This window comes from Cydia strobilella, chromosome 1 (assembly GCF_947568885.1).
Source record: "Cydia strobilella chromosome 1, ilCydStro3.1, whole genome shotgun sequence".
NCBI lineage: Eukaryota > Metazoa > Arthropoda > Insecta > Lepidoptera > Tortricidae > Cydia > Cydia strobilella.
The window spans coordinates 19414285-19440111 of record NC_086041.1 but is presented as its reverse complement, the minus strand read 5'-3'; the positions used below and the strand labels follow the sequence as shown (position 1 = coordinate 19440111).

The following is a 25827-nucleotide window of genomic DNA, read 5'->3' as shown; positions in this document are numbered from 1 at the left end:
ATCATTCATAATTTGGGTCATTTTGATCCACGGTTTTTTTACTATCTGGCAAAATAAAACTCAATTGAGCAAGAAGGGCGTGCGCGGGGAAGGGTACCTACGCGGGTGGGGTGCTTATTATACTTGCCGCAATATCAGCTGGCGACTGAGATCTTAATACTATCTCCTTTACCCTTGTTAAGACCAACCAAGAGTGAAAGAGATGGCATTATGAGCTGTCTCGCCACTTAGTTTTGCGATACAGTGTATTTATTTCATTCGGAGGCATAATTACATTGTCTTATCAATCTTACCGTAGTAGGTATATAAATATAATTAAAAATAAACTGTAGGCTGCACTCCTCATGCTGACCAACATTTGTGACGTTCCTAATCAAAAGGTACCACTTTCTCTGACAGGTTATTTGTATAAAGATATAATCAAATTTCGTCTTTATGGTAAACGACAGTGGTACCTACCTTTTGATTGAGAATGTCACATCAGCGACTTAAAAATTACTTTTGTTTCGATTTTTAGTAGACTTTTTAAGTTTATTTTAAGACGCAATTTATTGTGATTTTTGTTATGTTTAAGCGTGGCAAGCAACATTAATTACATTGATGATGATGTTCATTAAATACAATATTTTTTCATACTATACTGAACTGTCACCCTATACATGAGAATGAACAGCGCCCTCTTGACAATGATCATATATTACTGGTCAGGCTTTAATATGTGTCATAATTTAGTAAAGTCCCCTTTGTGGATTCTAAGTTTCCGAGTTACAGCAGTTTAGTAAAAGCGTTTTTTTTTTAATATAAATTAAGGGTTGAATAAAGAGGAAAGAAAATTTGATTATTTTTGCGCTACGACGCACGGTTTAGGAGATACAGTCCTATAAAGTTTTTTTTATTGTTTTTTTCTTTTTTTCTTTTTTACATTGTGTTTTTTGTATATTACTTTGGGGTTTCATAAAGGCGAACGAAAATTAATTTATTTTTGCGCTACGACGCATGGTTTAGGAGATCAAGCCCTATAAAAAAAAAACTTTTTTTTTGCGTTTTTTTTGTATAAAGTAATGGTTACATAAAGGGGACCGAAAAGTTGATTATTTTTGCGCTACGACGCACGGTTTAGGAGATACAGCCCTATATAGATTTTTTTCTTTTTCTTTTTTACGTTTTTAAATCTTAATTAAGGGCTTCTTAAGGGGAACGAAAATTTGATTATTTTTCGCTACCATGCACGGTTTAGGATATACATCCCTAAAGTTTTTTTGTTGTTTTTTTTCTTTTTTTTGTCATTGCTTTTTTTGTTATTACTTTGGGGTTTCATAAAAGGGAACGAAAATTTTATTATTTTTGCGCTACGACGCACGGTTTAGGAGATACAGCCCTAAAATGATTTTTTTCTCTTTTTCTTTTTTGCGTTTTTAAATCTTAATTAGGGGCTTCTTAAAGGGGAACGGATATTGATTATTTTTGCGCTACGATGCACGGTTTAGGAGATACAGCCCTATAAAGTTTTTTGTTATTATTTTTTTCTTTTTTTTTTCTTGTGTTTTTGTATATTATTTAATTTTATTATTTTTGCGCTACGACGCATGGTTTAGGAGATACAGCCCTATAAAGATTTTTTTTTAAATTTTGCGTTTTTTTAAATATAAATTAGGTTGCATAAAGAAGAACGAAAATTTTATTGTTTTTGCGGTACCACGCACGGTTTAGGAGATACAGCTCTATAAAGTTTTTTTTCCTGTTTTTTTTTTTGTTTTTTTTTTAAGTATTAATTACGGGTTTCTTAAAGGGGTTTTTTTAATTATTTTTGCGCTACGACGCATGGTTTAAGAGATACAGCCCTATAATGTTTTTTTTTTTAATTTTAGTTTTTTTTTAAATATAAATTATGGGTTGCATAAAGGGGAACGAAAATTTTATTATTTTTGCGCTACGACGCATGGTTTAAGAGATACAGCCCTATAATGATTTTTTTTTAAATTTTGCGTTTTTTTTAAAATATAAATTATGGGTTGCATAAAGGGGAACGAAAATTTTATTATTTTTGCGCCACCACGCACGGTTTAGGAGATATTATATCTATATATATAGGTATAGCTATAATAGCTCTATAAAGTTTTTTTTCCTGTTTTTTTTTTTAAGTTTTAATTAAGGGTTTCTTAGGGGAACGAAAATTTGATTATTTTTGTGCTACGATGCACGGTTTAGGAGATGCAGCCCTATAAAGATTTTTTTTGTTGTTTTTTTTTTCATTGTGTTTTTTGTATATTATTTTGGGCTTCCGTAGGGGAACGAAAATTTTGTTATTTTTGCGCTACCACGCACGGTTTAGGAGATATAGCTCTATAAAGATTTTTTCCTGTTTTTTTTTGTTTTTTTTTTTAAGTATTAATTAAGGGTTTCTTAAAGGGGAACGAAAAATTAATTATTTTTTCGCTACTATGCACGATTTAGGAGATGCAGCCCTATAAAGATTTTATTTTTGTTTTTTTTTTCATTGTGTTTTTTGTATTAGTTTGGGGTTCCACAAAGGGGAACGAAATTTTGATTATTTTTGCGCTACGACGGTTTAGGAGATACAGCCCTATAAAGTTTTTTTGTTTATTTTTTTTTTTCATTGTGTTTTTTGTATATTACTTTGGGGTTCCGTAAAGGGGAACGAAAATTTTATTATTTTTGCGCTACGACGCACGGTTTAGGAGATACAGCCCTAAAATGATTTTTTTTCCTCTTTTTCTTTTTTGCGTTTTTCAATCTTAATTAGGGGTTTCTTAAATGGGTTTTTTTAATTATTTTTGCGCTATGATGCACGGTGTAGGAGATACAGCCCTTTAAAGTTTTTTTGTTATTTTTTTTCTTTTTTTTCATTGTGTTTTTAGTATATTACTTTGGGGCTTCATAAAGGGGAACGAAATTTTTATTATTTTTGCGCTACGACGCATGGTTTAAGAGATACAGCCCTATAATGATTTTTTTAAATTTTTTTTGCGTTTTTTTTTTAAATATAAATTATGGGTTGCATAAAGGGGAACGAAACTTATTATTTTTGCGCCACCACGCACGGTTTAGGAGATATCATATCTATATATATAGCTATAATAGCTCTATAAAGTTTTTTCCTGGTTTTTTTTTTAAGTTTTAATTAAGGGTTTCTTAAGGGGAACGAAAATTTGATTATTTTTGTGCTACGATTCACGGTTTAGGAGATGCAGCCCTATAAAGATTTTTTTTGTTGTTTTTTTTTTCATTGTGTTTTTTGTATATTACTTTGGGGTTCCGTATAGGGGAACGAAAATTTTGTTATTTTTGCGCTACCACGCACGGTTTAGGAGATATAGCTCTATAAAGATTTTTTCCTGTTTTTTTTAAGTATTAATTAAGGGTTTCTTAAAGGGGAACGAAAAATTGATTTTTTTTGCGCTACGATGCACGATTTAGGAGATGCAGCCCTATAAAGATTTTTTTTTGTTTTTTTTTTTCATTGTGTTTTTTGTATATTAGTTTGGGGTTCCATAAAGGGGAACGAAAATTTGATTATTTTTGCGCTACGACGGTTTAGGAGATACAGCCCTATAAAGTTTTTTTTTGTTTTTTTTTTATTGCGTTTTTTTTAAATATAAATTAATGGTTACATAAACGGGACCGAAACGTTTATTTTTGCCTTACGACGCACGATTTAGGAGATACAGCCCTATAAAGATATTTTCCTCTTTTTTTTCTTTTTTGCGTTTTTAAATCTTAATTAGGGGCTTCTTAAAGTGGAGCGAAAATTTGATTATTTTTGCGCTACGATGCACGATTTAGGAGATACAGCTAATACAGCCCTATAAAGATTTTGTTTCCTTTTTTTTCATTGTATTTTTCATGTATTACTTTTGGGTTACATAAAGGGGAACGAAAATTTTATTATTTTTGCGCTACGACGCATGGTTTAGGAGATACAGTCCTATATTTTTTTTTACAATGCATGTGCTCGAAAAGCGCGTTTCCTACGGAGCCATATCGTGCGGAAAGTACTGCTTTTCCGCACTAGTGCTTTTTGTTTTCAATTTTTTTTTACAGTACATATGGTACTACTTTCTCGCACTAGTGCGGAAAAGAGCACTTACCGTGCATATGTCGAAAGTTTAGAGGGCCATATGTACTGTAAAACGTACGATACACGTGCGAATAGGTAATTCGCAACTCGTGTCGATTTAAAACACTCCTTTTAATAATTAAACTTATTTGCCATGATATGTTTTTTTATTTACTCGCACAATGCATAGTAAAACATTGTATGATACACGTGCGTAAAGATGATTTCCGCACTTGTTGCATAAGTAGCAATTTTTTTTATCAAAGAATGAAAGAAAGTCACGGTATTAATAACCAAATTTTACTTTAGTGGTACCTTTTCCTTATCACTGTCACAAATGTATGTGGCGTTCACGTAAACGCGATATTTTTAAGATTTCCCTGCGCAATGTTGCCAGCTCGCTCGCAAATCAAACATGTACTTACAGTTCTTTTGCATAATGGTGACATTGTACAATATCTATAAGTTTTAAATAGGTAAAAGATAATTCGACGCATTCTTTGCTTGCTTGTTGCTTGTTGTTGTGTTGTTTGCGTAACTTCTTTGAATAAGTTGCGTTAATTTGGCGCACAGGCGAAGTAAACATGCGTTGCGTACGGCAAGGTCACGCCGCGGCCCCACCCTGCACGGCCTCCGTTGCCCATTCAGACCGCCCGCTAGCTTCGTATGAACGCAAATAATATTTTTGTAATATTTGTTTATGCAGTGGATGCGACACAAATTCATACATCTTATTTATCCCGCATTTCAAATTAATAAGATGTAAACTCTAATATCTTTAATATTCTTTCGTAACGGTGACAGCCTGTTACAACAAAATCATCAAATATCTTATGAAGCTATGCCTTAATAAGACACAAAATCATTTAATGGACCTATTTAAACGATTAAATTCGACCTAAGTAATTTTTTTTAACTCTAATTTTTTTTTGTGTCATTTAGAATATTATGACATAGTATCAGATTGCAGTGGACGTAATTGACACAAACTATGTTTTCACACTAAAAACACTATCCTAAATGCAACACAGTTACATGTTTTCTCTCGAATATTTTTTTCTCCAAAATAATTCAAAATAAAAAATAATTACCACAAAATAACAAATTACTAGAAAAGCAAATTATATATATATGACACAAAACAAAATGTAAGATTTACATCTTAACAAAGTATTCATAAGCGAAAACAGAATTGACTTTAATATTTTTATAACCTAGGGGTCAAAATATAGCCAGCGGTACGGGTCTATATTTTATACGGAGTTACATATATCTTTTTCTTCTCGTCGACTGTAATGATTGAATCAAGATTTCGTATACTTACAAAATTATAATTGCGTACTTTTCATGTATGAACTCCCAACTCAACTATAATATTCATTTCGATACGCTGTAGTCAACTATTTAAAAAAAAATACCAATCACGTGCCGCCGCGCTCCCGAGAATTTTGTTTATGTAGTATTATCCAAACCCAAGTTATGAGGGTTCAAAAAACAACGAAGCGCTTTGAGAAAAGGTAGGTAGTGCCCTTGCGCTTCGCTTGGCTCGTCTTGGCGGGGGAACCGTGCCCCCAGATACCTAATTTTGTGAAGCTGATGCTTGAAAGTACAAAATTAGGTATTTTCATCTAGACCACATACTAACTTAGGTTTAGACGAGTACACAAGAAGTGTAGTTAACTTAGTGTGTTTTATCAATATTTTCAGGGCACAAGAAAGTGTTGGCGTTCATAGCGCACGGAGGTCTGCTGGGCATGACCGAGGCGATATTTGCAGGCAAGCCAATGCTGGTAGTGCCGTTCTTTGGAGACCAACCACAGAACGCAGCGGTGGCCGAGGCTGCGGGGCTGGCCAAGGTCTTGTCGTATGCGGATTTGTCGGAGGAATCCATGCTTGAGGGGCTACAGAGCGTTCTCAGCGCAGAGTAAGTATCTTGATTGATGGACAATTTATCTATATATATAAATGCACGTGTCCTGACTGACTCATCAACGCAGAGGCGAAAGCTAGAAAGTTGAAATTTGCACACGGTTACATTTATGATGTGTACAAGAGATAAGAAGCGATTTTGACAAATTCAACCCCTAAGGGGGTTAAAAAGGGGATGAAAGTTTGTATGTTGAACCCCATACAAACTTTCATCCCATTTTTAACCCCCTTAGGGGTTGAATTTGTCAAAATCGCTTCTTATCTCTTCCTATCGTTTCTCTTCTTATTAATTTAAACTATGAATTCGAACCTTGGGTAAAAGATATATTATTAAAAAGCAAGAAAACTAATTTCAGCGTTTTTGAAAATTCAACCCCTAAGTAGGTTAAAAAGGGGATGAAAGTTTGTCTTGGGGTTCAAATTTTATTATAAGCTAGGAACTTAAAACTTTGCAAAAAGGTATTATATTAAAAAACAAGAAAACTTATTTCAGCGTTTTTAAAATTCATCCCCCAAGGTGGTGAAAAGGGAGTTGAAAGTTTGTATGGAGATCAAACATTTTTTTGAGTGCGGGACTTAAATCTTTGTATAAAGGCATATTATTAGAAATTGCTATGTGGTTATACACAGCGGTAGTGAGGCCCATTATAACCTACGCCTCCGCAGTCTGGTGTAACAAAACCAGCCAAAAGACGGCAATAGATTGTAGCATCTCATACCTGGGTCCTAACTCCCAGTCCTTAATCTCACGGGCTGATCCTTCGGATTCTCCAATCGGCTATAATTCCTTAACGCTTTTGCCTTCTCTTCCTGTCTGATTCTCGTCTTCCAAATTACTCCCTGAAACTTTTGATTTAAAATGTTTACTTTCTGGCTACCATTTCTAAATTCTCCCTAAACTTCTTCTACCCTAATACGGCCCTGACCCGTCCGGTTACTTACCTTGTTGTTTTTCTAATCATTTCATGTTTTTATTATAATTTCGAAGCTAATCGACCTAAAATTCACTATAAATTTTCCATTGACATATTTCTTTCTTTGTTTTGACTTTATCCGTCAAACTAATAATTTACTCTAAATTCTTTAGCATGAAGTTTAGGTCGTATAGTTTTCAAGTAGTTTGTTCTAAATTTTATCTAAAAATTGTTACTGGTGAACAAATATTTTCAAATATTTTCAAAAATAATAACAAAGTAAACAATAATTCTAGAAAATGTTATCGCTAGCTATATAAGCGGCCCAGCGGACATCTGAATTCAGTTTGCTTCTAGTTCCCAACAAAGGAACGTCAGTTGTAAGGGTCCGTGCGGGGCCAAGCCAGGCCCCGCACCATCAAGAAACCCTCGCTCGCGCTCCTTAAAAAGTTACCTGTGTTCCTGGCGAAGTCTGGCGCTCTCTGCACGCGCCCAAGTCCGGTGGTGCTTTGCGGTTGCTCTAGCGGAGCGCCTCGTCTCCTAGGCGCGCGCTATCGGCGCGCCTCGCCTCAACAGGCGCGTGCTGTCACCGCGCCTCGCCCGCTATCGGCGCGACTCGCCTCAACAGGCGCGTGTTGTCACCGCGCCTCGCCTCTTCGAAGAGCGTGCTTATCAGCGCGCCTTACCCAGCGCGCCTTACCGTGCGCGCGCTATCAGCGCGCCTTACCCAGCGAGCCTTACCGTGCGCGTGCTACCAGCGCGCCTTACTGTGCGCGTGCTGCCAGCACGCCTCACCTTTGCGCGTGCTATCTGCGCGCCTTACCTTTGCGCGTGCTATCTGCGTGCCTTACCCTTGCGCGTGCTATCTGCGCGCCTTACTGTGTGCGTGCTACCAGCGCGCCTCACCTTGCGCGTGCTATCTGCGCGCCTTACCTTTGCGCGTGCTATCTGCGCGCCTTACCTTTGCGCGTGCTATCTGCGCGCCTTACTGTGCGCGTGCTACCAGCGCGCCTCACCTTGCGCGTGCTATCAGCGCGCCTATCCGTGTGCGTGCTCCTGCCTTGCGCGTGCTACTAGCGCAACTATAAACGTATTTTTATTCTTTTTGTAATTTAAACCATCTGTTAGCGTGTCATATTTAGACTATAGCCGATAAATAAAGAACCTACCCCTGTTATATCTATCCTTTCCTTTCTACCTCCTCACTCCCAGCTCCGTTACTCACTCCTCCAATATACGTGGAGGAGGGAGTAACGTGACAGTTACTCTAAACAGCCTGCAACGCATGGCTTGTTTAACAGTAACAGGCGTCTTCTCCTCGACACCGGGGGCGGCCCTCGATGCACTGCTGGACATTTTACCACTCCACTTGCAGGTGCAAAAGGAGGCCAAGCAGTGCGTCTACAGAATATGCACGCTAAACAGGCCAAAATGGCGCTCTCAAGCACTAACCAAACTGAAGGCCTGGGTTTTTGCAAATAAAACCCTTAGCATGCCCACTGATGACACGCACACAGAATGTCAATTTATCAAACTGTTCACAGTAGAAATACCTCCTAGAGACAAATGGACCAACGTCCAAATGTACGTTGAGGAGGGAAGCCATATTTGGTACACAGATGGTTCCAAGAAAGGCAATGATGTAGGATGTGGGATCTATGGTGAAAGACCTAAGCTCAGAGCTAGCGTAAGCATGGGCACATAGGCCTCAATCTTCCAGGCAGAAGTCTTCGCCATCAACAAATGTGCGGAGATCAACCTGGATAAAAACCTAAGACACCAACATATCTACATCAACTCAGACAGCCAGGCTGCTCTGCTGGCACTAGATTCACTTGAGTCAAACTCAAAACTAGTCCAGAACTGTAAAAAAAAACTAAATGGACTGGCTAACTCCAACAAAGTCATACTTAGATGGGTACCAGGGCACTCCGACATTAACGGAAACGAAGAAGCGGACGAACTTGCTAGAAAGGGCGCAGACACAACCCTGGTCGGCCCAGAACCGTTCTGTGGAACCACAAAACGGGATGCATATTCTCTGCTCAGCAACTTAGAAAAAACGAGAGCAATCGATTGGTGGAAGTTCGTCAAAGGACAAAAACACTCGAAAGCTCTAATCAAAGGATTCAACAGCAAAGTTGCTAAGGAGCTTCTAGGGCTCAAAAGACACAAAACCTGCGCGGTGACTAGAATACTGACTGGACACTGCAAGTTGAACAAACACATGTTTCAAATAGGAAAGATACAAGATCCGACATGCAGGTTTTGCCAGGAGTCAGAGGAGACTGCAATGCACATTCTCTGTTCCTGTGGACCACTAATGTCAAAAAGAAGTACCTACTTAGGGCGGCACGTACTGCAACCCTATGAGGTACAGAACATTACGGCCCAAAGAATCTGGAATTTTCTGGATTCAACGGGCATTAGTAATGAGCTTTAAAGGGCCGTCACAATAGATCACTGTTTGGTCGACGTGACACTCAAAGGCCCACAACGCCCCAATAATAATAATAATTAGAATACGAGAAAAGTAATTTCAGCGTTTTTAAAAATTCATCCCCTAACAGGGTTAATAAGGGGTTGAAAGTTTGAATACATTAAAAATGCTTTGAAACTTCTTAGAAAGGCATAATAGCCGATTACAAAAAAGTGACTTCGACGTTTTTTGGAAATTCAACCCCTAAGGGGGTTAAAAATGGGATGAAATTTGTTTTAAGTTTTAGTTTTTATTCTAAGCTAGGAACTTGCAATGAAACTTAACAAAAAGGTATTATATTAAAAAAGAAAAAAACAAATTTCAGCGTTTTTTAAAATTCGTCCCCCAGGGTGGTGAAAAGGGGGTTGAAAGTTTGTATGAAGATCAAACATTTTATTGAGTGTGGGACTTGAATTTTGGTATAAAGGCATATTATTAGAATAGAAGAAAAGTGATTTCAGGGATTTTAAAAATTTACCTCTTAAAGAAGTTAAAAAGGGGTTGAAACTTTGTATAGGGTTCCAATTTTATTTTAAGCTAGGAATTAGAAACTTTGTAAAAAGGTATTTCATTAAAAGAGCAGAAAACCGACTTCAGCGTTTTTGAAGATTCATCCCCCAAGGTGGTGAAAACGGGGTTGATAATTTGTATGGAGATCAAACATTTCTTTGCGTGCGGGACTTGAATCTTTGTATAAAGGCATATTATTAGAATACAAGAAAAGTAATTTCAGCGTTTTTAAAATTCATCCCGTAAAGTGGTTAAAAAGGGGTTGAAAATTTGTAGGGGTCCTAAATTAGAAATTTTTAAACTTCGTAGAAAAATATTTAATTAAAAGGGAAGAAAACTCATTTCAGCATTTTTCAAAATTCATCCCCCAAGGTGGTAAAAAAGAGGTTGAAACTTTGTATGGAGATCAAACCTTTTTTTGAGTACAGGACTAAAAAATTATTTCGAAGTTTTTGGAAATTCAACCCCTAAGTAGGTTAAAAAGGGGATGAAAGTTTGTGTTGGGGTTCAAATTCTGTTATAAGCTAGGAACTTAAAACTTTGCAAAAAGGTATTATATTAAAAAACAAGAAAACTAATTTCAGCGTTTTTAAAAATTCATCCCCCAAGGTGGTGAAAAGGGGGTTGAAAGTTTGTATGGAGATCAAACATTTTTTTGAGTGCGGGACTTAAATCTTTGTATAAAGGCATATTATTAGAATACAAGAAAAGTAATTTAAGCGTGTTTAAATATTCATTAAAAAGGGGTTGAAAGTTTGAATCCATTACAAATGCTTTGAAACTTCTTAGAAAGGCATTGTATAATATTACAAAAAAAGTTATTTCAACGTTCTTAATAATTCAACCGAAATTCAAAGAGGTTTAAGGAGGGGATGTAAGTTTATATGTGATTCAAGTTTTCGTTTAAGCTAGGAACATAAAACTTGGTAAAAGGGCATTATATTAAAATAGACGAAAACTGATTGATAAAGTTTGCATCGGGAGCGAACATTTTATTTAAATAGTGGACTTGAAAATCTAAGTGTTGAGAGGGATTATATCGAGAACAATTATTTTCAGTTAGGGGCTTGAAACTTCGTAGTTTGTGAAAGACAAATTTCATGCGTTGTTTGCTGCATAATGTTCTATGCTCATGTAAAATATATAACCACTAACATACAAATCCACGCGTACGAAGTCGCGGGCAACAGCTAGTTTGGACACGCTCACCATTGGGCGTATAGTTAGAATCATATAAGTAGTATGGGAATGTGTTTGATAGTTACGTTAGTTACTGAGCAAAACCTCCACAGAACAAAATCCCAACTATACACCGTATCATGTACGTAGACATAGGTAATTGACATTACATCACTTCCTATAGGTACTAGCGTTGGTTTCTGCAGCATGACTTTCATTATCACAAATAATATACATTATATACATAATTATTATGTAGGTACCTAGTAACGTAACCAACGTATCTAACCAGTATAACCCTCGCGTTTCCTTGCTAATTGTTATGTGTAATTAGGTGCTTTATTCTTACCCTGCTGTAGACATTACTGATAATAACTCTGCCAGTCTAACCCATACGTGTAAATAGGTACTTACGTGTCATTATGAACTCTTATGGACATGGTATCTTTGCAGACTTGGTAGAATTTACACTAATTAGAAAAAAAATATATACTTTAAGTAGGCACTCAAGGTATGTATACGGACATGAACAGTTTCACTCCGAAGAACCAGTAAACAATAACTTAGATTACGCTAAAACCAAAGGATGGAGACTTATTACTCTTATTAAAGACGTATCTATCGGAAGTAATAGAGGAGAGGCTGCAGAGGATACTGAGACAAGGGCCAATAATAATTATATTCGATCCAAAGTCCAGCCTATTTTTAATACAGTTGCTCAAAAAGTGCAACTTTTCGTGGTGGGTGTTTAGCGTGCGGAAAGTTGGTTTTCGCGAACTAGTGCTTTTTACTTTTCCAATTTTCTTTAAATTGTTACTTGTTCCAATTCATGACTACTTATTGATGAGTGTTAATATTAGTCTCCTTTAAACGTCGTAATCAACATAAAAACCTCCTGTTAATGTAATAATACGAAAAATATGCATATTTCATATTTTATTACTTACCCCTTCATCATTATAAGTATTATATAACACGTTTATTTTTTTATGTTGAAAAACCGTTCTTAATAAGTTGTCTGAATGGAACGGAACGCCTGTCAAAGAAGAGGCGTATTTTCTTACTGCAAGAATGTTTTAAGTTTCCAAAGGCAACATTCGATATTGTTTTTATAAATATACGATACACAAATAATCATAAATAACGAAGGTAATAATAGTACAATGTTTTAATATTTACAATTGTTTCTGTCTTATAGAACATGCATTTGAAAAAAAAAACTTTCCTTGAAGTGGGTTCAATAATAATAACAAAATCTATTCTAGTCGAATAAAAGCTAGAAAAACACTTCTTCATAATGTCAATGATGTCACAGAATTAATAATATAAAAGTTTCGAATTCCGTTCCTTACTTGTTGCTTTTCTTATTTTTACGCAACTGTTTTAAAAAACGTCGTTCGATACACGTGTGGAAATGTCATTCTTCACTCGTCCCAGGTCTCGGTACTCGTGCAGTAATGACATACTTTCCGCACTAGCATCGCAGTTTCCTCACTGTAGTGCGGTGAAAAGTTGTGTGTTCCGCACGGCTGCAAAATTATTTGGCGTCTCGTGTCTTGAAAGCCTCGCTATACGCTCAGGAATCTATCTTTGAACCAATTCAATTTTAGATTCCTTCCCTCGCTCAGCTTTAAATTTCAACACTCACGCCAAATAACCACTTTGCATTTCGCCTTGCTGGGGACCATCGCGCTGTCTATCCTTCTGCACTTTGCAGCCTTACATAATAAATAACTATTGCACCCGTGTGTAACACAAAACTTTTCACGACTAGTCGCCGACTAATCGCCGACTAAAAATGTGGCCAGATAGTCGGTACATCCCTAGTATGGAACCCTAAAAATGTTAATTTTGGTGCAATCACTTTTTCGAAGATTATATTGACATAAGAGGCCTTATTCCTACAAACGAGCGTATTTCGCAAAATGCTTCCTTTTTCATTCAACATTACGACGTAACTATTAGTATCTATTCAAAAACTGTTAACGTTCTTAAATAATCATTTCCTAAACTAGCGGCTGAAATAGTTAAAGTTCTTTTCTCTTTTTAAACCTAAAATAAATGAGTTTTCCTGGGAGTATTTTTCAAAATTTGCAGTGAGAAGTGTCGTTTCGGTTGCCAATTTTGCAGTAAACAAGAATCATTTGGTACATGAATGATTACAATTCGATTCACCATATTTTGTACGAGGGGCTGAAATGATTGAAAATCAAAGATTCATTTAAAAAAAATGATAAAATACCTTCCGAGTTTTCTTCATTTTTTCGGTGAAAACAGGGTCGCATTATATTTTTTTATCGCAAATTGTACTTATATTTTGCCCTCAAAATAATATTATAGCAAACTAACTTTATGTGAACCCATAAAAAAAAACTTAACAATTTTAAATATTAATAAATAAATTAAATATTAATAATAATTTAAATATTTTTAAAAGACGTATAAATCACGCTGCACCGACACTGCGCGCTCAGTCTCCGCCGAGAGCGCTTAGGGGACGGACCTGTACTCGATCGTCAGGCGTTTGTTTTGTTCGCAACCAACGAGCTAGTTCCGAGAAGTGGTGTATACTGCGATTAGAAAATCTTGATCCTTAGGTGATCAATGTAATCATAGGTACATTTTATAGCACAAATATTAGATTTTTTCGCCTAGGTGATCGGGTCTGTTCAGGGTGCCTAGCCAAGATGCCAACCGTTTAGGTACCTATAGTTTACATTAAAACCAAATCTGTAGCTGGCCTCTGAATGGGTAGTAGAAACGGGTTCCGTATGTCTTTCCCTTTCCAGATGACCACGGTGCCTAGCCAAGATGCCAACCGTTTAGGTACCTAGAATATAATTTACATTAAAACCAAATCTGTAGCTGGCCTCTAAAATGGGTCATAGAAACGCGTTCCTTGTGTATTTCGCTCTCTAGATGACCAGGGTGCCTAGCCAAGATGCCAACCGTTTAGGTACCTATAGTTTACATTAAAACCAAATCTGTAGCTGGCCTCTGGATGGGTAGTAGAAACGGGTTCCGTATGTCTTTCCCTTTCTAGATGACCAAGGTGCCTAACCAAGATGCCAACCGTTTAGGTATCTATAATATAATTTACAATAAAACCAAATCTGTAGCTGGCCTCTAAAATGGGTAGTAGAAACGCGTTCCTTAGGTCTTTCGCTTTCCAGATGACTAGGGTGCCTAGCCAAAATGCCAACCGTTTAGGTACCTATAGTCTACATTAAAACCAAATCTGTAGCTGGCCTCTGAATGGGTAGTAGAAACGCGTTCCGTATGTCTTTCCCTTTCCAGATGGCCAGGGTGTCCAGCCAAGATGCCAACCGTTTACGCTCCGTAGCGAACGAAACGCAACTGTCTCTGTCACATTAATATGTAAGAGTAATCACCCTATCATTCGCTACGGAACGAACGACTGGCATCTTGGCTAGGCACCCAGGTTTAGGTACCTATAGTTTACATTAAAACCAGATCTATAGCTGGCCACTGTAATGGGTAATAGAAACGCGTTCCGTATGTGTTTCGCTTTGCAGATGACCAGGGTGAGCAGGGTGCCTAACCAAAATGCCAACTGTTTACGCTCCGTAGCGAACGAAACCCAACCGTCTCTGTCGCACTAATATGGAAGAGTGATAGAGAGAGATTACCCTATCGTTCGCTGCGGAACGAACGACTGGCATCTTGGCTAGGCACCCAGGTTAAGGTACCTATAGTTTACATTAAAACCAAATCTATAACTGCCTACTGTAATGGGTAATAGAAACGCGTTCCGTATGTATTTCGCTTTGCAGATGACCAGGGTGCCTAGCCAAGATGCCAACTGTTTACGCTCCGTAGCGAACGAAACGCAACCGTCTCTGTCGTACTCATATGGAAGAGTGATAGAGAGAGATAACCCTATCGTTCGCTGCAGAACGAACGACTGGCATCTTGGCTAGGCACCCAGGTTTAGGTACCTATAGTTTACATTAAAACCAAATCTATAGCTGGCCACTGTAATGGGTAATAGAAACGCGTTCCGTATGTGTTTCGCTTTGCAGATGACCAGGGTGCCTAGCCAAGATGCCAACCGTTTACGCTCCGTAGCGAACGAATCGCAACCGTCTCTGTCGCACTAATATGGAAGAGTGATAGAGAGAGATTACCCTATCGTTCGCTACGGAACGAACGACTGGCATCTTGGCTAGGTACTCTGATTATCTGGAAAGCAAAACACATACGGAACGCGTTTCTATTACCCATTTCAGTGGCCAGCTACAGATTTGGTTTTAAGTGGTTTTAACGTAAACTGTAGGTACTAAACCCGAGTGCCTAGCCAAGATTCGAGTCGTTCGTTCCGAAGCGAACAATAGCGTAATCTCTCTTTATCACTCTTCAATATTAGTGCGACAGAGATAGTTACGTTTCGTTTGCTACGGAGCGTAAATGGTTGGCATCTTGGCTAGGCACCCTGGTCATTTGGAAAGCGAAAGACATACGGATCGCGTTTCTATTACCCATTTCAGAGGCCAGCTGCAGACTTGGTTTTAATGTAAACTATAAGTACCTAAACGGTTGGCATCTTGGCTAGGCACCCTGGTCATCTCTGGGTGAAGATTGTATGTATATTTTATTAACATAATAAACTGAAATTACTACTACCATGCATATAAAATAAAATAAAAGAGTGGCTATAACAATAAAAATAATGTTACTTGCTATTGAAATCGACAACGATCAAGATTATTCTTCTCTGTGTTCAAAACGCGTTATAGTTGCCGGCGCTCGCGTACCGCGCGTCAACGCCATCTATTAAGTGTTATTTCGTGAAATCGATGAACGCTCCAGGGAATAAAGTAAACTTCTAATCGCATAGCCATGCACTCAGGCAGGCTTCGGCAGATCGTGTATTAAGTACAGTGCCAAAGTTAATCTCCTGTTTATCTCGTGATTTCAGAATGCGTGTCAGCGCTCGTCGGGCTTCCCAAACTTGGCGAGACAGGCAGAACGAGCCGCTGGATACAGCGGTCTACTGGACGGAGAGGGTGCTCCGCTGGGGGCAGCAGGCGCCCCTCCACTCGGGCGCCAAGCACCTCGCCTTCCACGAATACGCGCTACTCGACGTCGCTGCCGCATTGCTGGGGACCATCGCGCTGTCTATCCTTCTACTACATTACACAATCTTCACCCTTATCCCTAAAACAATAAGTGCAAGTTTCGGTAAAGAGAAAAAGAAGATTCATTGATGTTTGGCGGTGGTCCAGGTGACATAATAGGTATTTTTGGTAATAGATTAGTCTAGTAACACATTGTTATTTAGGTAGGTATGTAAAAATGTGGGATGTATTATTAAAATTTACCTATAGGTATTTGAGTTTTCCATGTTCACGCGACACACACAGTCAAATTCACATCTGCATTACACAAACGCTTCAATGAAACTAGGCGAAAATTGTACATCTACCGTCCCAATAGTACCTATAAAAAAACTTAAGAGCGCTATTACATTTCGGCGTTGAGAGAGTTTAGGTATTTTACGCGCTGCGGCGGGCTGTGCGAGCTCAGTATGCCGATCCCTTCTACCACGTTTTCCCTCTCGCTCGCACTACAATGATGGATTAAACAATCTTGATCCTTCGTGAAGCATATTGAAAACAATTATAACGACACTAACTTAAAATCCTAATTATTGTTATTTGGTACGAAAATACTAAATCCAGTGCAAATGTACTTACTTTTGTATTATAAAAGAATTATTTTATACTAGAAAGAAATTATACTCGCTTGTTTACATGTTTCGTCATTACATTTGGTACAGGGTAACCGTACAGCTTGGGTAGCGAAACTATTTTAGCTATATGTAGCAGTGTTGGCCGTAGTTGTTAATTTTAATTAACCATTGATCAATTGCATTAACCATTAGTTCCGCCATTAACCAATTGCATTACGCACCAATTGCATTAAAGTTAATTCGAATTAAATTTTTGAGACTAATGGCCATTGAAGTTAATGACCAAAAAAAAATTAATAACAAAAAAAAAAATTAATTAGAATTACTCTCAATTGCATTAACGTTTAATAAAATTAAATTCGTGATATTTTAAAATGAGGCAGCAAAATGACCCTGACTGAACCCTGGCAGAAGTAGCAGTACCTACTACCTAGTGGAATTCAGGTTTGGTGCAACCATGGTGCAACATAGACATACGCGGTTTTGGTCATTTGATTCGTCTTGATGAGCACTTCGGAGAGCCGTACCCATGATAGAGCTGATGCTGAACCCTGGCAGTACCTAGTGGAACTAAGGTTTGGTTGACATATCAGTCAAATTTGACAGATTGACAGTTTTATACTAAAGGAAAAAATGGAAAAAGTTACACTTCCGGCAGGATTTGAACTAACACACAGTGTAACTTTTTAAATTTTTTCCTTTAATATAAAATTTGGAGTATCGCTCGCAGACGTATCTGCATGTAAAAAAATTGAGATTGACAGTTTTTGTCATTTTCAGTGAAAATTATCTTTTTGGGATAGAATTTAGCTCCAAGTAACATTGTTAAGTGTAGTTTTATACTATCTGTCAAAATTGACATTTTGTGACATTTTTGGATCCCAGATCGAAACGGCTGGTCCAATTTTGATAGGACCTTCAACATTAGTCATGGGATGGAAAATGTAGTTTGACACATCTATCAAAACTGTCAAAATTGACAGTTTTTGTCATTTTTAGTGAAAATTAACATGTTTTGTTAAAGTTCGGTACTAAGCGACATAGTTTAATGTTGTTTGACATATCAGTCAAATTTGACAGATTGACAGATTTTGTCATTTTCAGTGAAAATTATCTTTTTGGGATAGAACTTAGCACCCAGTGGTGGTCAGACGGACAGACAGACAGACAGCGGAGTCCTAGTAATAGGGTCCCGTTTTTACCCTTTGGGTACGGAACCCTAAAAACAGAATAAAATAGCCGTATAAAATACCGGTTTGTGCGTTTGTACGGAACCCTTTGTGCGCGAGTCCGACTCGCACTTGGCTGTTTTTTTTTTAATTTACTACCTATAAAATGTCAGATCATATCAAATATTTTTAATGTTGTTCGGAAGTTTGTTATGTTACTATACTATATTATAATACTGTAAAAACAAATACAGTACTGGGATCAAAGTTTCTCAGTCGCAGTATATACGCACACAGTATAGCGTTTTACACGGCGCCTGCCGCACAAAACGATAAAAAACCGCGTTGTCGCCGTCGAAAACGTGCGGAGCCGATCGACACAGATCCGACCTCTTCAAGCTCTGCCGCGGTACTGAGATCGCGAGCGCGCGTCATCGGTAGAGTAGTTTTCAAAAAATTGCCAAAAAATTTAAGTAGAATTTGATAAACACAAATGTATACCAACAGTATAAGCAAACGTTGTAGATTGCTCGTGTATAAAAATGACTTCGCTACTAAGTAGATTTTCGTAGGAATTTACACTTGTTTCGAAGAGAAAATTCAATTCGTTTTACATTGATTTTCTCTTTCTCAAAAGCATGTAGGAAGAATATCATTCGATATTCCTAAAGTACAGGATATTACTAATACAAAATATCCAACTTTAGCAGAGTAAACTTCTCAAAATTTACAAATAAGAGCTCACAATTCAGTGCTTCACGCGGTTTTTCGTAAACGACCATCAGAAAAAAAATCATTACTAATTTAATTAGTCCTTTTTCTAAAATGTACAACGATATTCCTAAAGAGAAGAAGACGCTCTTACTGGAACAAGTACTCTTTGTTTCTAATAATGAGCGTAAAGTCTTAAATGTTGTCAGGAATATCATCAATTTCACATTATTTCGGCTTTTCTTGTAAGAACGCCGTGAAAAAATTATTGCATCATGCCAATGTCTATTTTACCACTAGTTGCATTTTTTAAATATTAATTAACAAAACTGTCCCAGTAAATAATAGTTACCTACTTATATTTAATGTTATTAGCGGAATTGTGTAGGTGGATAAGCGTTATTTAACTTATGCTCTCAATTAGATATATTAAAAAAAACCGGCCTAGTGCGAGTCGGACTCGCGTTCCAAGGGTTTTGTACATTACACAATTTTGAACAATGTATTTTTTATGTGAAACGTGAGTGGAATGTCTTTAAAAAACACGTAGGGGTCGGATAAAAACTAAGTAATTAAGTCCGACTCACGCTTGACTGCACATTTCTTATAGGTTTTCCTGTCATCTAGATAAGTAAAGACCAATTTTGTGTAATTTTTCAAAATTTCAGACCTAGTAGTTTCGGAGATAAAGGGGGGGTGGGGGTAATTTTAACTATAGGCGACTGTTGCCTTATCAATATCTAGGCAGGAGACTGTCTTCCGGCAGTAAATTTACTGACTACAAAATTTACTATGACAATAATCCTCTATACACTCTAATATCCTCTTTGCTAATAATTAGAGTGCATGAATTAACCCTTAAATGCATGATTTTTTGTATAACTTTTTAATAAATTGAAATAGATGTGTCATGTTGTATAGATTGAGGGAATAATATTTTGGATAGCTGCATATTGAGCCACGGACCATCAAATATACGATGCATATATACATCATTATGCATTTAAGGGTTAATATTTTTGATGCCAACTGTACATGGAGTAGGTACCCACTGAATACATTTAGCAGGAGAAGTTTCGTACACAGCGTAGGTACCTACAGGTAGGTATTCTAATTAACTTGTCACAACTGATTCTCTAGAAATCTATTTGAGGAGACCATTTTGTGAACTATTTTCGGCTGCTGGTTTTTTTATATGTACGCCTTGCACACGAAAGTCATGGTGTACCTACCATGGGGTCACCCTAGCTAGTTCTAGGTAGCAGGCAGCGTTTACACCCTAGCCAAATTATTTATAAATGTTGTTTTGTTATTAGTTAGTAACCTTATGCCAAAAATAAAAAGGGATACCATTTGTTGTCTTGTCTTTCAATATAATTTTTTTGCTATTAACTAACACGTCATTTCAGTAAGCGTTGGCGAACGAAAAGCATCTCAATTTAATACATAAAAATCGAAACATCAAAAAACTCAAAACAAAAAGATTAAGAGTGAAATTAAAATTGTCAAAACAATTTAAGTTTGCTTTATTTGTAATAAGTGTTTATGTAGTGTAATATGTTTGTAACATAAGGAATACACGATCCTGTAATATAGTGCAAATAGTGTTTACATAGCAATACCACAGAATAAGTAATAGTATTATCATACAGAACGGCCACGCACCGCCCCGCCCCGACTCGAATTACCTCGCCCCGCGACAGCAGATTGACGGCCGTTTGCCGGCCGCTCAGTACTATTTTCGCGTACACGTGTACAGACGTGCCGTTCACGCATAGAAAAGAAACGCAAGATTTTTGATGTATAGCGTGTCCGCCCTGTGGCAATACCAATTAACAGTAGATATAATTACACAAAATGGATTAGAGTCCAAGACTTGCATGTAAATAGCATAAAATGTCGAATAAATTTATCTCTAAAATTAACCCATGTTGAGATACCACTTGGTACCAAATGACTATATACAGTATACACTCCATACAGGATGTTTTTTCAACCCTTGGCCATATTTTGCGAGTTGAATATATAACCGTATCTACTGAGCAACTATGGGATCTGATCAGCCCTGGGATCGCGATTTTGCATAATGTACAATTTCATCACACCATTCACAGTATTCACACCCGCTCGGAAAAGCTCCGTTTATTTTTCGAAACCTGTGTGCAAAGTTGCATTTTATGATTTTACACGAGTGCTAAGTAATCCATACTAATATTATAAATGCGAAAGTGTGTCACGCTTAAACCGCTGAACCGATTCTGATGAAATTTGGTTCAGATATAGTTTGAGTGCCGGTTGGTCCCGGGGAAGGACATAGGGTACTTTTTATCCCAGAAATCCCCGGGGAAGGATTGAGGACAGGAGGCAGGACACAGGACAGGACAGAAGAGAAGAGGAGAGGAGAGATGAGGAGAGGAGATAAGGTAAGCTAAGAGAAGAGAAGAGGATAGGTGTGAAGAGACCTGACGCGGCGAATGATGATTCCTATGGCAATTTATTTTTGTGTGGAGTTAATACTGTCAACGTCAAATGTTTTTAGATTTTTTTTGTTCCTACCAAAGAAGTGTGTGTTATAAACTAACTACTTTAACACATTATTTTATTTAGAAATGTGACAATCCATATCCATACTAATATTATAAATGCGAAAGTCTGTCTGTGTGTTACCCTTACCTCTTCACGCTTTACCCGTGACCCCTTAGTTTGAGTCCCAGGGAAGGACATAGGGTAGTTTTCCTCCTCCTTTCCTTCCTTCCATCCTTTAGGGGGGTGAAAAAGGAGGTGGAAATTTGTACGGGGAATCAATAAGCATAAGCACTAAACCGATTTACATCAAAAAATTTGGTATGGAGATAGTTTGAGTCCCAGGGAAGGACATAGGATAGTGTAGAAAAGAACTTTGTATGGAAAACCATTAAAACAGATTTTTAGTTGCGGGGAAGGTTGCAGAACAGTTTTTATTCCCGAAATCATCCCGTAAAAGTGTAAGGGGGTTCTCTTCTCTTCTCATCTGACTCTGCTCAAGACCTGGAACACCTGGAATGCTGCTGGGTGCTAAGGGTCAAGGGTAACACTCGCTCAACGTACCGCTGGTAGTGGATGATAAATACAGCCCAAGACTTGGAACACCTGGAGTGCTGCTAGGTGCAAAGGGTCAGGAGTAACTCTCGCTCAACATACCGCTGGTAGTTTATGATGGGGAAAGCTCAAGATACCTGGAGTGCTTCTGGGTGCAAAGAGTGTAGGCAGGTTAAGTTCTACAAGACCTGGAACACCTGGAGGGCTGCCAGATGAAGCAGGTGCCTGGCCAGCGCTACCACACGTTTAACGCAGTAGGTAGGTACTGTTTGCTGTAATCATGTTGAGTTCTCCAAGACTTGGAACACCTGGAGGTGGCTTCCCACGCGTCCCTCGGCGCCTGCAATATTTTGCTGAACAAGTTTCTTCTGGAGACGGTACTGATGGGAGACCAGGGCTACCAAAAGCTGAATGTTCAACAGGTAAAATTTAGGGGGTGAAAAGGAGGTGAAAGTTTGTATGGGGAAACAATAAATAGCTCATTGGTAAAAAAACAAGCTACCCAAATTACTAATTCCACGCAGACGAAGTCGCGGGCAAAAGCTAGTTAGATGTAGATTATAAGTAGTTTCATAAGATAAAACTAAATAGGATTGGATTTGTAATGTATTGTTATTCAGCTAGTATTTTCCTCTCAATACTGTGATGAAATAGTATATTATTGCCCAGGGATGGAAAGAAAGGCATTTTCTAATGAGGTACCTAGATGCCAGGCCAAGGCTTGGCGAGGCCTGGCAAAAGGTCCGAGTCAGAAAATGCCTGTTTCCACTGAGGTATACATAGTGTTTTTCTCAAACATGTAAGAAAACACTGAATTATATATTTGGCGAATGTGCCATACGTTATGTACACATTCGCTCCGCGTAGTTGCGCGCACCGCGCCTGGCGCGCAGCAGACAGAAATGTAATTTGTACCAGTTATTTTACTACTAGGAGTAAAATGAATCATACGAATTTCATTTTTGCCAGCTACGTCCGCGCCCCGCGCCCGGCGGCCAGGCGTTGTCGTCGCTGGGATAAAAATCAAGCACTGCGTTTTCGATTTACGAACAAAATGCGACCATTTCCGAGCATATTTGAAAATTTTTTATGCTTCACTTGGCAGCAAAGTTCACCTTACATGCCTTGAAACTCAGCAATGATTCTGAAAGCAAAGATTATCTTGCTTGTGCTGGGCCTCAATATTAGCATAAGGGGATTAAGGGGGAAACAACAATTTTGCTATTTGTGAAACCAATTACTTATTGTATGTGGCTGCTAAACTAGCAAAGCTATAGTAATTGAATAACATACAAACAACATAGTGCAAGTTACTCAAGCTGCTCCATTTGTAACTTTTTAATCTTTATAGGCAGAATATTCACCATCTCCTTACACAAACTGTATTCTTCTTGCATCATTGAAGCTGCATCAGGGTCGTTAGTACAGATGTCCACTACAGCCTGGTATGAGTCAAAACTCTTCTTAACATTCTCTAGTTGAGTGTTCTTATCTAGAGCAATTCGCTTCATACTATTTCTACCTATAAATGCATATGCACTTATTACAGGCCGTACATGATCACTGTCCAGTTTAAGCTGCATTTTACCATTTTTATCCTTCACGGAGTTGATAAAATGATCATACATTTCAATACTCTTTTCACATAGTGCATTAATTTTCTTCAATGCATGTGGGGTCGGTCTCTCGTTGGAATTATTTAGCTTTTCCAATTTTATATTAAGTATATCTGTGTAGACTTCACCGAGTTCATACCACAGTTGTCGACAGTACTGTAGGTAGTATGTAGGGTTGATTTCTTTGATTAGTTCTTCCAGCATGTCTATACGCCGCTTGTGCATTTTGGCACGTCTTTCATCATCCTCTTCAAAAAATGCCAGATATGAATAAGCTTGAGAACTGTCTTGAACAAGCTCTATGTAATCTGATGCTAAAGTATCCAGTTTGTAGTATTCTTTAGCTTTATTTAACCAGCTCTGGCAACTTAGAAACACTTCCTTGGCATCTTGGTAAGTGAGGAGGAACTTATCAGTAATTTTCTTTTCATACGAAGACACATCCAGATCAGGGAATATTAGGTTTTTAATGTCTCCATCACAGATATTTCCTTTGTCTTCTAGTTTCAAATTGGACATGTCTGAAATAGGTAAAAATTTAATACACAATTAAAATTTGTTAATAAAAGATAATAGCAACAATAACACCAAGATGTATCTCAAAAAGCTGGCATCATACATGGAATGGAATGCAATACAAAAATAAATACATACACAATGATGGTTTCAAAATAAGTGTTCAGTTTTTTACTTGAATAACTGCATTAATTGAATGTGATAATGGTGTCCAGAGGTAAAAGTATCACAACTTCAAAACCAGCATGGTGAATGCAATAATGAAACATATCAATATAAAATGCAAAATATCAGCACTAACCAGTTACTGCATCAGCACTCATTTCACTGTCCGTCATCAACCTAGCCTTTGAAGCAGTCATAAGCAGCAGGCAATACTTTGCCCAGCACCGAGCCACATCTGCTGATCTATGTTTGAATGTTTCCACTTTAGCTAAAAATGCATCATCATTACTGGGCGACTTCATCATTTTCTCCTCATACTTGTCAAGGATTGTAGAAGCGGCTGCTAAGTGATGTCTTGACTGGTAAAAACCATTCTGCTCAGCAAAGAACTGAGACAGTGTGGCAGAATTTAAAGCCCAATCTATGGGCTCATAGTCCAAGTACTGCAACTGCCTGCGCAGAGTTGAATGACAATACACACCTGACTTCAAATTCTCTTTCAATGTACCATACACCTGTGCCAAGTAGTACAGAGTCAATGTATATGCTTTCTCCAGTAGCATAAAATCTGATACGGGAGTCTCCTCAAAGTTCACAATCATTTGTTCGATAGGCAAAGGCATTTGTAAAGTACATTTGAAAGATTCATACAGTTCTTTGGCTTTAAGTAAAAATACTTTAGCTGATTCCGGATTATCTCTACTTGACCACAGAATGCCTAAATTATTGTAAATATTTAGCACAGTCGTTATGACCTCTGGTTTTAACGAGTTTTCGGAGAGTAGATCCACTGCTTCCGTAAGAACCTTTTCGCTGGCCGTCAATTCTTCCGTGTCCATGCTAATGATGCCGATGTTTAAGAGAACCGTTCCCATCATCGCATCCAGCTTTAACCTGTCCAAATCGGTCTGGGAGCCTATTATTTTGGTAAGAGATTCGCGCATGGTCAACAATAACTCTTTCGCTTTGTATTTGGACAGATAGGGCTCAGTTTCCGGGTCATTTTTGCTCTCCTCGTCGAGTAACTTTCTTACTTTATAATAGCTCTCTTTGAAATCGTTAAGCACTTCTTTCTCAGTCATATTTTCTGCCTTTTCCCCCATTATTTGCATATCAATTTTTCAAATTAAGTGTGAGTGAGCACATAGTATGCGACAAGATTTCGATTATTCCATAAGGTTCACGAACGTTCCCTTTATTTACACATTAAGTCTTAAAGAAAACTGATTATACCCATGTAATGTATATCAATTAGTAACTCTCCTCTTGTTAAAATTTAGTGGTTATTTTGGTTTTGGTTATTCGTTTCAATATCAATCAATGAATAAATGATATCAATCAAAGAGTATATAACCACTAATATCAATAGTATAGTATTCATTTACTTATGAGACTTATCTAGACTTATAATTTCTTCAAATTTGACATTTCATTTTTATTATTTAGAGCTTTGGCTACTAATATGCTACTAATAGCTAAAGCGGAGTCCAGATAGGTCGATTTGATCAGAAAAGAAATTGGCGTCAATCTCCAATTAATCACCAGGTTTATGGTGATATTTGAGCGCTCTAAATAAAATGCCCCCAAACGCGAAAACTAGAGTCATGGTATTCTTGTGTCCGCACCTCCATTTAATCAGAAAAATCGTAACACACCATCGCACCGCACCAAGGACATTGTGTGACGCAACCATGAGTACGACCGAGAAAGAGATATAGCTTTCTTGGTCTTACTTATGGGTGCGTCGCACACTGATCTTGGCGCGGTTCG

General features: G+C 37.7%; 2 protein-coding genes across 2 annotated transcripts in view; one reads left to right on the top strand and one right to left on the bottom strand.

Annotated features, from left to right (window-relative positions):
• Positions 1-16438, top strand: part of LOC134746094 (UDP-glucosyltransferase 2-like) — a 53731-nt gene extending 37293 nt beyond the window's left edge. Inside the window, exons 3-4 of the mRNA XM_063680343.1 lie at positions 5786-6002; positions 16029-16438. Of these exons, the coding sequence (XP_063536413.1) occupies positions 5786-6002; positions 16029-16317 (506 nt within the window). The 3' untranslated portion in view covers positions 16318-16438. The remainder of the gene's footprint in view (positions 1-5785; positions 6003-16028) is intronic.
• A 3768-nt stretch (positions 16439-20206) lies between these two features.
• Positions 20207-25506, bottom strand: LOC134746010 (KIF-binding protein-like). The gene is made up of 2 exons (XM_063680178.1): positions 24194-25506; positions 20207-23897 (listed from the first exon to the last, which is right to left on the bottom strand). The coding sequence occupies exons 1-2, from the start codon at positions 25167-25169 to the stop codon at positions 23071-23073; spliced, it is 1803 nt and encodes a 600-aa protein (XP_063536248.1). The 5' UTR covers positions 25170-25506; the 3' UTR covers positions 20207-23070.
• Positions 25507-25827: the final 321 nt, after the last annotated feature.